General features: G+C 40.4%; 2 protein-coding genes across 2 annotated transcripts; both read right to left on the bottom strand.

The window, feature by feature from the left end:
- Positions 1-1,940: 1,940 nt before the first annotated feature.
- Positions 1,941-3,999, bottom strand: mipb (major intrinsic protein of lens fiber b). The gene is made up of 4 exons (XM_080898248.1): positions 3,222-3,999; positions 2,862-3,026; positions 2,692-2,772; positions 1,941-2,591 (listed from the first exon to the last, which is right to left on the bottom strand). The coding sequence occupies exons 1-4, from the start codon at positions 3,579-3,581 to the stop codon at positions 2,406-2,408; spliced, it is 792 nt and encodes a 263-aa protein (XP_080754374.1). The 5' UTR covers positions 3,582-3,999; the 3' UTR covers positions 1,941-2,405.
- Positions 4,000-8,466: 4,467 nt separating this feature from the next.
- Positions 8,467-11,697, bottom strand: LOC308406928 (aquaporin AQPAe.a; the record flags this gene model as incomplete). Its single annotated transcript, XM_080898249.1, has 6 exons — positions 11,632-11,697; positions 11,024-11,215; positions 10,365-10,526; positions 10,103-10,267; positions 9,452-9,532; positions 8,467-8,682 (listed from the first exon to the last, which is right to left on the bottom strand). Exons 1-6 carry the CDS (start codon positions 11,644-11,646, stop codon positions 8,467-8,469), a joined length of 831 nt encoding a protein of 276 aa, XP_080754375.1. The 5' UTR covers positions 11,647-11,697.
- Between the last annotated feature and the right edge of the window lie 4,257 nt (positions 11,698-15,954).

Below are 15,954 nucleotides of genomic sequence, written 5' to 3'. Positions count from 1 at the left end.
ACACATTATGTCTTGCTTGTTTAGCTACATTTGGCCTCAAGAAAGCCTGCCTTTTTCTCCTTCTTTGGTTCTCAGTGTTAAACTAAGCATTTACTTTATATTTACTGCACAGCACTGATGTGTTTTGTTTAATGATCCAAAAGACCAGTGGTTCTCAAACTGTGGCACACAGAGCAGAAAATATGGAATAAAATGAATATAATGTGACTTCAGTCGAGAAAGCAAAGAGGAATTTCTGACTTTTACTTCACTAAACTTTAACTTGTATGATTTGCTGTATTGTTAATGATTGATACTATTAAGGTGGTCAAGGAGGTTGTGGATCTGGTATGTTTACTCTGAAAATAACCTTTTTAAAAAGCAATGTAAGAATTACAGTAAGAGAATTATATTTTACAAGAGGTGGGTCTTGACTTGAAGGTGATCAGGAGGTAAATCCAGGATCAAGGAATATTTGGTGGCATTCTTTGCCATTGCAAAAGAAAAATAATAAAATAATATTCTCAAAGAGACATATCAATGACATATCAGTGCCCTTTTTTGAAGACATTGACTTGACATTCTTAAGAAAATATCCATACTTAATTCTCCATCTATAAACAGTAAGCTAACTCAGCTCCATGGAGTACCCCACCTCTCACTCCATGACAGCGAGGACAACTCTAGAGGATGGATGGATTTATTTAGATTAAATGTTAAATTGGGGGATTTCCTTTTATCACTCCAGCAGCAGGATTTAGTATGTTGTGTGTGCAGCAGTTCTTCTTAAAGAAGGGACTGCTCACTGTAGTGATGCGGCTTAATAAAGTGTCAAATCTCTGAAAAAGGTTGAGTCTGTAAATACTCTAGTTTATCAGCTGTAATCTACAATAAAAGCTTTAACCATGTTTCTTATCAAACTCAAGCAATAGTCCTGATGTGGGGTTGATCCTGTCTTACCCAAAAGACACTCCCTTAATCTAAAGCAATATGTCACTCAAGCCACACCCACACAAAACGAGAGCCCACTCTGAATGTTTGTCGTTTATGATTTTGAGTCTATGAGTCTAATTTTAGATGTGAGACTATCCCATGTGCTCTTTATGCCCTCTTCTGGCCAAGATTATTTATTACAACTCACACTTCCTCTTGCATTCATTTAAATTGCATTCATAACATTTAAAGGCGAAAAAAGCAAAGATGAGCCGACCCTCGTATCAAGTTTTTTTTATGTTTATTTTCATTGAAATTCTTATTGAAACGCTTTGTGCTCCCAGTTAAGGATCAAATAATAAAAGGAGACTCAATGTAAAACTCGCACAGCCGATCAGCAGACCTACTCTTGAAGTCTGGGATACAACATTTGCTTTGGATTGCGCTGATTCAGAACAAAAAAGCAGATGGTTTATGTAAAAATGAATATCATACCAAATAGCACAGTGAAGGCGGAGGAGAAATGGTAATGTCTTAAAAAGTGGGGACAAAAAATGAGCACAATCAGTGGTTACGAAACATGAGAGCGGTAAAACGAAATAAAAAGTACTGTATGTGCGATCTCGGTCGCACACGTACACACATAAACGCACTCACTTGCAAATACACCCAAACGTACAGGCGCAGGCGCACACAAAGGCACACACTCACTCTCACGCACACACTTGCGCGCACACACAAACACAAACCCACAGATAAATTGTAGTGATTGAAAATAATGAAACCCTGGTTAAATCTAATGGTATCATACATCCACGTCTTGTGTGGGAAGTGCAGAAAACAAAACAAAAAATAAACTAAAATGGAGAAAGAAAGAAAAAAGAATTCTTGTGAATAATGAAAAGCATGCCCATCTTCACTGGTCTAACCCAACTTGAAACGACCACAAACCCAGAAGTGCTGCCCTCTCTATCCACCCCTCTACTCCACCCCCACCTGCCCCATGCTCTCTTATCCCTTTCACATATCATTCCCACATCCCCGCCTCACCTCCGTCCTACCCCCCAGTCTCCTCCCCTCCTCAAATTTCTCTGCTGGATTTAAGGGGTTTCCACACGTTTCTGCATTGCAGATCAAAAGCCTGCCTGGGAGGAGGAAAGAGGCGGGCAGGAAGAGACGGGGCGGCTACTGGTTCAATCTCTGGTCACCATTTATGAAAACACAAAGTCCAGTTCAGAATACAGAGAGATGACTGGGTGTAGAGGAGTGTTGTTGTGTGTTGAGGTTAAAGGTGATTGACCTGCATGTTTTTAGAGTGGCACCGGAAAATGTTGTTAGGTGTTAGTCTACACGTGAGTTGTCTGGGTTAGTTTTGTGTCTGTGTGTGTGTATGTGAAGGCACTGGGTGGGGGCAGTGGAGGTGGGGTTGGTGTAGCTCAGGGCCTTGTCCCTCATCCCTCGGCCCCAGTCAGAGAAGGGGAGAAGGGGCAGGTTTATAGGGCTTGTGTCTTGAGCTCGATGGGCTCCCCGCGGGTGTCCTGCTGGGTCTCGTTCTCGGGAGGTCGACTGCCCTTCAGTGTGGCCAGACGCTCGGACAGACCCCTCATGCGTGGGAACAGCATGAAATCATACAGGAGGGCCCCCATGGCACCTCCTATCATAGGCCCGACCCAGTACACCTGTAAGCAGCAAAGTTAATATTTATCAGCGGTTGAGTCACTTATGAGACCTCTTAAAACAGAAGGAAGGTGAGGGAAGATCGATCGTTTCAGGTCTTACCCAGTGGTTGATAAAGTTTCTGAAGATCACAGCAGGGGCAAAGGACCTGGCAGGGTTCATTCCAGCACCCGTGTAGTACATCTGAAACACAAGAAGCACGTTTCTAATATTTACACTTCCGTATGCATGCATTTAACACTAGATTATATGCTAAGACCGTGTGTCTTTACCCCCATGAGATGTCCGATGGTAACAGAGAAGCCAATGGAGAGGGCAGCAGATCCGAGACGTCCGTTTCTCCTCTCATCAGTCACGGCGAAGATGCAGATGACAAGCTGCATGGTGAGGAAGACCTCCACAGTGGTGGCCATCCCCAGGCTGATGCCAGGCTGCAGCTGGAAATACACAAATATGATAAAAGGTGATATTTGGGCCGAGAGGTGCAGTGAATGAATGCATTTCATTTGAATCCAACCATGGTTTCATATCTTACCACATTAAACCTGAATTGGTAGTACAAACTCTAAACCAAAAAGGATTTCCCAACATTGCTACACTTATTTCCTGAAACATCCCTCTTTGGTCTTTACCGTGTTCATTGCCATGTTGCCTCTCATGTTGCCTGGTGTGACCCCATACAGCACAGCAGCCCCGGCTACAGCACCCAGGCACTGGGCAGCAATGTAGAAAATGGCTCGGAAAAGAGACATCTGTGAGCCGACAAGGTAGGCAAAAGTGACGGCAGGGTTGATGTGGCCGCCGCTGATGTGGCCGATGGACTGGATGAGGGTAGCGGCTGCCAGCCCAAAGCACAGGGCCACGTGAAGGACATGATGAGGCCCAGTGGTCCAGCGCAGGGCAGCGCCCATGCCAAAGAACACAAAAAACATGGTCCCGAAGAACTCGGCAAAAACTGCCCGCCAAAAATTCATAGACCGGAACTCCCACATGGTGACGGTTGAGGCTCTCCACCAGATGAAGAGGATTCTTCAAAAATAAATCTAGAAAAGGTCAAATGTGTACCTTTTCAATCCTCTTCAGATATCAAAAACTTTAAAAAAGAGTCTCCCTTTTGTAGTCAGCTCACTAAGCTGACCAAACACAGCTGGAAAGTCAGTTTAAAGACAAAACAGGATTTCAGAACGTCAACAGACGAATCCACTCAACAGATCTTTTACCAGACTGGGTTGGTAAAGTCAACTCAGCTGCATTCGCTTGCCACCTCTGTCCACCTGTCCAAAGACATAGGTGTGAGATAATGTGGGAGTGTGGGAGGAGATCTCAGGTGGAATGGGATGTCAAGAAGAGGTGGGCATCAATGCTAAAGGGGTGTTTCTAAAAAGAGACGGGGATAGATAGCGTCCAGTGGACCTTTTAGCCTCTCTGACGGAGGGGAGAGGGCCAGACGGGCGCTTTATAATACCCCCCCAGGGGCCCCAGGTGACGCCATAATCCCCCTGTAGGGCCAAGGGCGGGGGGCAGCAGTGCTGGACATCCTAAATCAAACAAACTTAACCCCTCTGTCTCCCCCCACATAACAGCGTATGGCCAAAAGAGATGTAGCATATCTAAGAGGAAAAAAATATGAAGTGAAAATGAGTGAGAAATTATTCTTTTTTAGAGTGAGGTAGTAACATTTTGCAGGAAAAAAGTCACAAGAGAGTGTATTCATCTTTAGAAGGAGTCAAAAATGACAGAGGAAAGAGTTGCAGTGAAGAGCAGGTTATGCTGAGTTTTCTTTCGGGAGTAAGTCATCTGTTGATGTATCATAACTTTCATTATCAGGGGACACGCATGCTGATAGATTAGGGCAGAAAACACACACATGTATGCACAAAAACACACATGCACACATTCAAATAATACAGTTGGGGCCCCCGGACGGAAGTGCCCAAAGCTAACAGTGCTGGCCTGACCGATACACTGAAATGCCTGACCCTGTGAAACCATTGTCTGTAACAAGCATCTGGGCTACATATGGACAGAGATAAGACAAAAATACATATTAAACTGAAGCACAAGTAACAACAGCTGGCAAAGCATTTTCTCAAATTTGCAAAGCTTAGTGCCAAAATGCATGTTTAAATTTGCAGCTTCTGTTTATTGGCGTGCACATAATTAATCCTGCCTGTGAGAATCAGTGATCTTTAATTGGCATTAAGCATTGCAGAGGCCTGGAAGTGTGAGCACTTTAACCTGAACTTGACACCGCCTCAGGGTTCAGTGTGCACTGACACCGCCCCACAACCAGCGCCATTTGGTGGCGCTAGAAAATATTGGAGAAACATGTTAATCTGGCTGATGTGTGCAAAGAAGGGGCGAAAGCAGCAATGCAGAGAGAAAACAGTGAATCAAGCAGCAAACCAACAATAATTCACACAACGCAGCAGATTGTGCCTTCTGTTGTGACAGGAGCTTCGAGGAGGTGCTTAGCAGAGGTTAGCAGTATGTGAGGCTGTGATGCAGGAGGACGTACGACCAAAGCCCTGAACGTTCTCAGTGTGTGCGCGAGGTTGGGAAAAGGGGAGAAGGGCAGCGGGGATGCGGGGGAACGATGGGGTTACTGTGCAGCACCGGGGCGTCACGCCGACCAGCCGAGCGACATCACTGGTGGAGGAGTGTGTATGCGTGCGCATGTGTGTGTGTGTAGCTGGGGCGTGATGAATGCAGATAGCTGAGCTTGCCGTTTTAACTCCCTTTTATACATGTTAGAAAGAACACACACAATGCAAAATGCTGGCAGCACAGTGGCAGTTATAGCTATTGTGCATGCTGTATGTGTGTCTGCGAGTGTATGTGCGCATGCTGCATGCAAATTTAAGAGTGTGTGTGCATGTGTATGAAAATTACACACATCAACACAGAAAGTATACAATAAATGGTTCGATTTTTTTATTTAATATCAATTTTAAAGGGTTAGTTCATCCAAATTCTTTACATATAATTTGTTGTTGATTGTACAATGCCTGTGACTTAAGACAAACTAAAGCAAATTATCAGTAAAGAGCAACTTTTTTCTATTTCAACTGAACATTTAAACTGCAAACACGTAAAACACATTTTAATGCGAGGCAAAAATAAAGGCGCGTACACCCACGCACAAATATGTTTAAAGGTTTCATCAAAGTATTGTCTCTCACCCACATACACGCGTATGCTCAGCGTTTCCATTTCAAATTACAAAGCGTGTTGTGACTGAAGGTGTTCTTTCTGTAGAGCCATTACAGAGGAATGAAGGTCCATTTGATTGTGAATAGGAGACCTCAGAGAAGAGATAGACGCTAACAGGCACAGACATGAGAGAGATGCTGGATGAGAGCGTCATTGAACCCACGGTGCAGGCTAAGGACCTCTTTAGCATTTCAAAGCATTCGCAAACACAAGATGCAACTGAAACATAAGGGTGTTTTCAGCAGGATTTCAATGAGTCTCTGTTAGAATTATAATGACATGCAAATGTGAAAGTGAATACTGAATCTCACAGTATTGGCTACACTTTTGCATACACTAATGACAGACAACAAGGACCTCAAAGGTCACATCCACTCCTTTTAAAATTCAGCTTCTACATGAAATTCTCCCCCACGCGCATTGAAAAAAGGGGGAAAAATAAAAATTATCGTGTGCTTGTAATGCACCAGCAGAAGGTGAGAATTGCAACCCTCCCTTTGTTGCCTCATTATCACATGTGGGTTTTTTATTAGCTTTGGTTCTTTGAAAACATAAAACATTAGCTGCATACGTCCCAAAAACTGTGTTACTCTGAAGAGGAAATGGGAAGTTTTGCCATTTACAAAAGAAAAGCTGGGTTTTATCTCCATATCACACAGTCTGGGCTTTTTTTCTCCATCCCACTCATGTCTTATAGCTTTTTGTTAGTATTACTACTGCTAGTGTTCTCAAATTTAGGAATAAGATTGTATTTTTACCTAATTTTACTGCGTCACTGCAACTTTAAGACATTTCTGTTTTGTGCCATGAGGCCTGCAATAAAGTTTTTTTCACGTACTCTGAGCATCATCTTTTATACAGTAAATGCATAACTTTAACATGTACACATCTGGGGGTCATATTTCTGTCTTTCTGGTAAGTCTAAGTCTAACAATCATTCTCTTTTGTCTCTGTTTTTGGTCTCCATTAACTTATGAGGGGATATATCTGCTAACTAAGCACTCCATTGTGTGAATTAGTGAGTCGCTATCTGTGCCTGATTGCTGTTTTTAAGATAGTTTGTAAGGTTTCTAGAGCATTTTGCTTTGTAAATCTGCAAACAGCTCTCTCCTGTGACAAAAGGGAGAAATCAGAGTCCTATTTTGTGAAATTAGACAAAATAAATATGAAAAACTTACTTCTGAGTAAGTCAAAAGTTTTACATACCCAACTAAACACTTTGAGATAATACCCCAAAGTGTGGCGTAAACAAGCTTCCATAAACTTCAAACTGTGACTTGTACATTAAGATGATCTTCTTTAGAATAAAATTTGGCATTTGAATGTATAAATCGTACATTTGTACGCTCATTTGTAACATGGAAAGATTGGAATATTTCCAATATTTATATTTTTGAATCACCTTCATGAAATTAGCCCCAGAATGACTGGAAACTGAAGCTCTTCAAATGTAAGGAGAGCTGCACATTTATGTGATAATTCTCTGTGAATCAAATTTAGCGACTGCTATTCAGTAAAAAGTCCAAGTACATGTTTTAAGCTGCAGTTAATTTCCATCTTGTGCTAGGTCTTCGTTCAAAATCAAATTAATCTTGTAACTGTAGCTAACTTAGTCTTTGGCCAGCTCGTAAAACAAGAATTGACCAAATATAACACGAACCTCCAAAAAACAAGCGTACTTAGGATGAGATCTTTCAGCTGAAAATTCAGTTTTCCCAGAAATCCGAACAGTGAAGTATCTCATTGAAATTCATTTTCTGGGCATTTTTGGTTGAGGATGTTTTATTATCCTACACTAAGAGAGAAATACTGTGCTTTGTGCTTCGTACCGTTTTATGACAGTTGTTGTTGAACTGTTTGCTAACCTGATTCCAAAAAATGATGTGTTTTTGTGCAGAAATCTTCCAAAATATTTACTAAAAGCAGAACGATTATACTAATACTATATCGTATTATATTCCATGATTTTTTTGTTATTTATGGGAGAGTTTCTCAAATATTAGTGTTTTTATTTTCGATACTTGTTGAGTATGTTTTAGCTGATACAATTGAATTTCTTAAAGTACTTTTAATTGTAATGATACACATTTTACCGTATAATGATAGAGATAGGGCCTCATTTTTCTTTTATTGTGTTGAAACTTGCGAGTAATCACTGCTTGTTTTTGCTTTTTATTTTTGTTAGGTTGTACATGTAGACCTGCTAGTTTTAAAAATTGTTTAGACAGATGGTCAAACAATATCAGACATATAAATATTAAAAATAAATAAATAAAAGTGACTATTTGTGAAAGTAAATAGTAATTATATCCCATTGTGGTGCATTTTGGTGCACCAACACTCACAACCTGGGTATTAAGCCATCAGTCTTGCAGTTAATAGACGGGTCTCTGTATAGCCACAGTCAAACTGCAATTCGTGAGTTAAACTGCTTCTTTATCAGGATGTTACGATTGCTATTAGATGACATTAAACTCTAAATGGTCGAGCACTCCTGTCTGCTTTTGTATATTACAGCATGTCATGTGAGATAAATTACATCCTTTCACACACCTTCTTTCTTTTCTTTTGTCCCCATCACCATTTACTTTGATGGTGTGTACACCAGTGCATCTTTTAAAAAATCGCTGTTGCACAGAGTGCGCTTTTTTGGTACATGTCTCTTCAGTTGTTTTCCTGCTTGCTGGCCTGCTTGGCTCTCATGGCATTCTGCGTGACTGTAGACAGCGACGATCCGGTCATGCTTGCCGTCTCCACGATCTCGATGTCCTTACAGGTCAAACAGGCCACCAGCTTCTGACGAGAGGCGCTGCGTGCAAAGAAGAAGTCATGGGACATCCCTGCCAGTATGGCGCCGAGCACCGGCCCGATCCAGTAAACCTGCAGGTGGGCAAAAGTGAGGTATGTGAGTTTTCATGGTAACTAAATGATCTAAGACAAATAGAGGAATCCATTAAACTGAAGTACTGTTAGATTTGACATTATCACCTCCACCAGTGAGGTTATGTGATTGATCTGGCTTGTTTGTCTGTTTTTAAAAAGATTACTCCGAAAGTTTTTGACACGTCTGCATGAGGACCAGAGATGGGGACCGCCCTGAATTCCATGGATCAGTTCATTGTTGTAGTTGATTAAGTTTGAGCTACTTTTAGCTGTTTTATCCACCCTGTAGTTTGGTCTCATCACAAGATAGATCTTAAATATGCTGAGCTGATTAACAGAAGAAATTTTTTTTTTAAAAATACAATAAAATTCTGCAAATGTTCCTTTCTTTCTTTAAATGTCTAATTTTTATCTTATGATGTTTAAAAACAAAAATATCTCCTATGAAACAACTTAAAGACACATGAAATGTCACCATTCTTTATTACAAACAAAAACCTTTTAAAATATGTGACCATGTTATAAGAGCTTAATCTGAAAAGAAAAAAATAACAATAGCAATCAATAGTAAGAAGTTAAATATTTGTCTTTATAGTGTAGCAAAAAATCAAAATCAGAAAATAAGTTCTTCAAAATGAACCCATGTGAATGTAAATTTTGTTGACTTTACTTATGTTGCACTAAAAATCATGTCTTCATAACTTTTGTACACTGACCAAAAATCTGTGTTTAAAAAAAAGATTTGGATTTTGGATTTCTGTCTCACCCAGTGGTCTTCCCAGAAGCCTGTGATGATGGCCGGACCCAGCGAGCGGGCGGGATTCATACTCGCGCCAGAGAACCGAGCCTGAAGAAAAACAAACAACATCACAATAAGGCTTTTTGTTTTTCTACATGAGGATAATGTAGCTTTAAGATTTAAAGACATATATCATAATAATTAAAGTTTAAAAAATGTTATGGCAAAAGGAACACAACAACCACTCAGGTCTTTTGCTTAAATAAAAGTGATTTTAAATAACATAAAAAACACTTCTGAAGTTATTTAATGTATAAGTTGGTAAAAAGTGCAATGGATTCTTTATTTAACACCTTAAATAAAATCAAATGTTGATTTAAAAGCACACTTCCTCGTGTCGATTATATTTTAGTTCCGTTTTTCTCTGGTTTGGTTGTTTTTTGTTGCTCTTCTTTAAAATTGATCACACTTCCTGTAAAACTAGTTCCACTCACATATTTAACTGGGAGATCTTTTTTCTGTGTCAGTGTGACAGAAAGCAACAAAAGCTCCAGATTATGTATATTGAGAAATGCAACCCACAGTGGCTGTAGCAGTGGGGGGGGGGGGGGGGGGGGGGGGGGGGGGGGGGGAATAATACAAATAATACACTATAGGCATAAAAGAAGCTCATCTCACCCCTATCAGCACACCAGCAGTGTGTGCTAGTCCAATGGCCAGGTTTCCTGGTTCTGGGCTCTCCCTCCTTCGCTGGTCCTCCACCGAGAAGACGGTGAAGACCATCTGGAAGGTGCACAAGACCTCAATGCCCAGAGCCTTGGCTGCATTCAGCTCTAAAGGTACCTGGGTGAGGTGCGAGAAGAGTAAAAACATATTCTAGAAAGATGCAAATGATTGTTAGAATTTTTTTAAATGGCACACATACGTTCTAGGAACTGACCCTGTTGACAAAGTGCTCTGCTGTGGTTTTAAACGGCAGGGCCAGGTACAGGGCCCCAGCTCCTAAGGAGGCCCCCAAACACTGAGCGATGATATAAACGAGGGCCCGGAGAACATCAAGCCGCCGTGTGGCCAACAGAGCCAGAGTCACAGCAGGGTTCACCTGAGCAGGAACACAAGCACACACTGGCATATAAAACTATAGAAATCATAAACAGCTCGGTGGTCTCACGGTTCTCTACTTTAATGTTTATTGTAATAGATCAAATCAATGATCGCCAAACGTTAAAGTGCAAAAAGGAAATATGAATTTATGCAGGGTTGTTTTTTCCTTTCTTGTAACATTTATACTCTCTTACATTTATCAAATGTCCCTTTGGAGAGGAGACAACCCCCGAGGTTGAAACCGCTGAACTAAAACTACCTAATAGTATATATAATTATATAATTAACTAATTATGAGTACATTTTTTAACAAATGAGCAATTTCGAAATGAGGATGTTTAAATGCAGGACTTTTACTTGAAGCATTTTTTTACATTGTCGCATTCGTACTTCTATTCACTTAAATGAACTACTTTGAAGTACTTTGAAAGCGTTTCTGTCAAGTTCAGTTCAGAAAGAAAAATGAAAAACAACATGTTAAAATGACATAATTACCTGTGCCCCACTTATTTCTCCAAAACAGTGTCCCAGTGCTACAATCACCACACCCACTGCCACCGCTGGATACAGGGGTCCTCCAGGGGCATCTCCAGGGCCTGGCACAGAGGCACCCAGCACAGCGCTCACCAACACCAGGGTGCCGAGGAGCTCTGCCAGCATGGCGTGCCAGAATTGCCGACTACGTAGCTCCTCATAGAAAAGGGATGTAAACAAGTTGGGCTTTAGCTACTCCTCTAAATATATTGTTACATTTTTAGGTAAATAAAAGCAGAACACAGGTAAAAAAATAAATAAATAAATAAATAAATAAATAAAGATTTTAATCATCAGAGCATGATGAACATGTAATCTCTATGCTGCAAATGATATTTATCCATATTTTTCTTTCAAAATATGTCTTAAAAACACTCTCAACGTAACCAGCTTAATGTTGTTTTAATCCATTTAGTTATAAAATTACTGATTATATTTAAATGTTAATATTCTGTACGCAAAGCCTAATAATAAAGAGACATTTTTTACTAAAATAGACAAGATTTAAACTCCATCCCATGTAAATTATAACACATTTAAACATTAATACATTAACCTAACATGCTTACCTCACGCCACGTCATTTCAAACCCAACAAGTAGGTTTATTCAGGCAGTTTTCTGGTGGTCGGTCTCTCTGTGTGTCTCTGTGTAACTGGTGGTCTCTGAGGACTTCAAGGTTCCTGCTACCTCCCTGATTAACCTGAGTGTGCGAGAGGTCCTTTGATGAGAACAGCCTCCTCCCTCTCTCTCTCTCTCTCCTCCTCGCCCTCTCCTTCTAGTGCACATCAGGCGTTATCAAGTAATTCACACACATCAGTCCATTTGCATACTTTACTCCTAAACATTCACTGACCTTCACTACTGTAAAAAAAATCTTCAAAGAACTATGAGAAGCATTTCATGGATTTTCTAACTGGAGTCACTTTGGCCAGTATAGAGAGGACAGTTTCCAGATAACTCACATTCACAGCTAGTTCATGTATCGTGTAGTGGTTTAGAAGGCAAAAGACCCACTGGTTTGATCCCAGGAGGAGACCCAGATGCCTGGCATAAGAAAGCTGTCAAATCAAACATGCAGTGCTACCTGCTGTGGCAACCCATTTATATTCAGTTTATATCTTAACATGAAATGCAGACCCAGGAGGCTAGATTGCCTTCAAAGACAGGGGGAAAAAAATTAATAGTCCTGAAGACAAATTGAACTAAACTTTAAGTCTATTTAAGTCACATGTTTCTTTATTATGGACATATACCATGAAAAGTGCAAAACAGAGGTGGTAAAAATCGGACCGGAGGGCCATAACAAACCTGCAAACAGTCCCAATCCAGTCCACTGGATTCACAGCAGAGTGAAAGTTTTGCAGGAAAGTATTAAATATTTATCAATAAATTATTAAAAACGAATCATTCAGTTTTGAAAATTAGTTTAATCATAAAGTAAAATACTGTTCATTTTTAGTTCTCCAAACTTTAATGACACTATAAAGTGAATGTGAAAGGTTGAAACCATTCAATGAAAAAAAAAATTATATATTATAAACAGTATGAGAAATAAATCATAAATTTGTGACCACTTTCTTTTTTTTTTTGTCATGTATTGATTTATGGACAATATTAATGTAATGTTGACCTGCAGACTAGGCAGGCCACAAATTCACAGAGTTATGGGATCAAAAGCCGAATCCTCTGGCACAGATATTTAACTGATGATTCCCAACCCCTCTAGTGCCAGGAAATGTTTTTAATCCCATAGGCTGTGGGTTTTCCAAAAAGCCTGTAAGCAAATCTATTCGCTGGTTTATTAGTTGGTTTGTTTTGCTCACAGGCAAATTGTGAATCCCACCTGAAAGCACGACCTGCTTCCTTACTCAGAGCTGCAGCTTTCTAAATAAACTTCATGTTGCATCATGTAAGACTTGAAACTAACTCCTGAGACCTAAAAAGACATTGTTAAGGTATTTACTAAGGATATGGACAACGGAAATGAAAGGCTGTTTTATCTGTAAAAATTACTTTTATACAACCAGACTTCTTTTTGTAACCAGAGTTGCCCCCTGCTGGCCATTTGAGGAACTCACTTGGCTACACCTTTCACACCTGAAACCTATATCTAGCTTATAAATTTAAATATTTGTGTGTTTTATATTTATCTTGAAAGTAAAAACACTGACATCATTATTATGTGTTTATGATAATTAGAAAAGAGCCATTTCTGTTACGATGACCATGGTACCATTGTCACTGTCACCATCTCAGCATGCTAACATTAGCGCTCCTTTTACAAAGCACATTTTAAAAGGGCTGGCTGGTATGGCTGTTTCCTTATTAAATTACATTTGTGCAACAGCATGACAGATACATTCAACAGTGGAAAAATTACCACAGGATAAAGTTGTTTTTGTTCCTGCTTTCTCCTGTTGGATGACCTGCGTTAGCGTGTTCTGAGCACCTGAAAAACAGACGTTCAGCCTTTATATCAGTTATAGAAAGAGCCAATTAGTGACAAGAGCACCAAGAAAACACCAAAACCTTAGGCTGTTGGTGTATGCACTGCATTTGTTCAGTGGATAAATATGTGATAAAAGCTTTTCCTCCTGGAAGGAAATTTGGGTTTCAACAGGCTCCAATGTGAAGCAGAGGGACTCTTTCCATCTTATGCAGCAGCATACTTACAGGTTAAAGGTGCAAACAAATGCCTGCTGTTTTGTTGACACTTTACCCAAAGATCTCAGATTTGATGTCGGCAGGCTCAGGGTTTTTTCCCCCTTCTCTACATACTACTTGTGAGGTACCGCTCTGATCACCATGGGGACAAACCCTTTCATGATGCTGTTGCCATAGAACCTATTGAGATGCTGCGTCTATGCACTCTTTTCATTTTCGCTCTTTGATATGAAACACACACCAAAGCAGACAGAATTCTTTGGTTTACGTCAAAACTCAGATTAATCACCTCTCTGACGCTTGTTTTCTTTCTTTCTTTTTCTAACATGTTATTTTTTTTTAGTTGTTTTTCATTTAGAGTATCTAAATGTTTGGAGTCCAATCTGATTTTCCTGATACCTCCAAGCATCAAAAGCCTTCAAATCTAGCAGAGTGAGTCCAGAATGAACTGGTTGGGCAGGTGGGGAGGAGGACTGCTGGTGTGCCCCATTATGTTGTGGATTACCCCCTCCTCCCTACAGCAACTGTGTAACTGTTATCCCCCCTTTTGTGGGGATAAGCCCAAATTTGTGGAGCAGGACGGGCGGAGGGCGCACTGGAACCCGCTGGCGTGGGGAGTTTTCAACCCCCCGCCCATACTGCTGACACTGAGACAATTTCACATACACACCCGCATATACACGCTCATACAAAGTGCAAGCTAAGGGATTTGGGAGTGAGGGGTAATGGGAAGAGATGCTCTAGGAGACACAATATACACATTTTTACATTTTAACTTTACCACACACATATTTTTGTCTTTAGATGCTTCCCAGATGAAAGTGTAGAATATCAATCTTTGCAAGCAAGTGTTCACTGAACTCGGATCTTTTCTATTGCAGAGCAGCTGGGCCTGATGGCAGGATGTTTTCAACAGCATGTGCTTCAGACAGGACTCTCCAGGGAGCTGCACAGTCCTGCAAGAAAACACTTCGCCACACTTCGGCGGTTTCAAGCCCTTCTTCACTCTTATATTGCATGTGCTCCTTGTATGTACACACAAAAGAGAGCAGGATTTACGCTTTTTTTCCCCTGTTTGTTTGGCTAATCCCCAATATTTAAGTAATCCTGATATGGGCAAACCTTTCAGCACACTCTCAAAGAAATTAGAAACACTGGTGTCAAAGTTACAGTTAAAGTAACTAAAGTGGTGATACAGAAATGTTTTGATTCCACCAAAAACATACCACATATTTCAAATATGAAACCTTCAACTGTGTGCTGATGTGCGGTTCAGTGTGTGGTATCAGGAAATCTACAAGGAAATAAATCCATCCAGCGTTTATATTATCTGCTTAGCTTTCTGTGAATGGTTGAGTCAGAGGGGAAGCAGTTGTTTGGCATTAAAGGTTATTTATATGCATTCAGGAGTGTAGAGATGGTCAAGATGACCTGCTGAAGTTCAAAATGAGCATTGAATTTGGAAGATGCGCAATTTAAGCGATCTTATGGTTTTTAGTACAAGATGATCCGAGTACGTCTGAGATTTACAGAGAATTGTCTACAACGGAGAGAATATCCAGCGAGCGGCAGTTCTCCGGGTGAAAATGTCTTGGTGATGTCAGTGGAGAATGCCAGACTGCTTGCTTTAACGTTTAACGAAAAATGTTTTTTGGTTGGATGAGTCTCAGTTTTCGCTGCAACATTCGGATGGTATCATCATGTCAACATGGAGCAAAATCTCTTTCGTTCTGAAGTCAAAGCGGGTACAACCCAAAAGCAGCGCTTTCCCCAAGTATTACAGCAAAGATATTCAGCAACGGTTTGAAAAATATGAAGATTACAATTTAAAAATGTATTTTCAATCGAACATTAGCAGGATTTACTAGAACTAACCCAAACCAGCAACCCACGTTTGAAACCACAGGTCATCCCTGAAGGATCGTTGTCCACAGAGATGTTTTGTCAGGATGAGAGTTTACAAGATGGATGGTTTTAAGATTGGAGCTGTATACCCAACTGCTCGAGTAGAACATATAATAGTTTTTCTATTGAACTTTGCAAGCAGAACCTTTAAAACTTTCAGTTAAATAGCCAGTTACTAGGTAGTTTTTCCAGATTAGGATAAAACTGAAGCACCTGAAGGAAATCGAACAACTGCGGAGTGGGAGACGGACAGAGAAGAGATGCAAGCATCCAGATATAAAGCTCCGTGGAGAAAGGGCAAAACAGAAATACAGAAATAAG

The sequence above is a fragment of the Rhamphochromis sp. 'chilingali' genome, assembly GCF_963969265.1.
Source record: "Rhamphochromis sp. 'chilingali' genome assembly, chromosome: 12".
Classification (NCBI taxonomy): Eukaryota; Metazoa; Chordata; class Actinopteri; order Cichliformes; family Cichlidae; genus Rhamphochromis; species Rhamphochromis sp. 'chilingali'.
Note: the sequence above shows the minus strand (reverse complement) of the source record. Positions and strands in the feature narration are given on the sequence as shown.

Excerpts from the sequence above, each read along its gene's own strand:
- mipb (XM_080898248.1), bottom strand. The coding sequence starts at position 3,581 with ATGTGGGAGTTCCGGTCTATGAATTTTTGGCGGGCAGTTTTTGCCGAG. Across the intron at positions 3,027-3,221 it reads GCAACATGGCAATGAACACG|CTGCAGCCTGGCATCAGCCT; the intron begins GTAAAGACCAAA and ends GTGTATTTCCAG. Across the intron at positions 2,773-2,861 it reads CCATCGGACATCTCATGGGG|ATGTACTACACGGGTGCTGG; the intron begins GTAAAGACACAC and ends CTTGTGTTTCAG.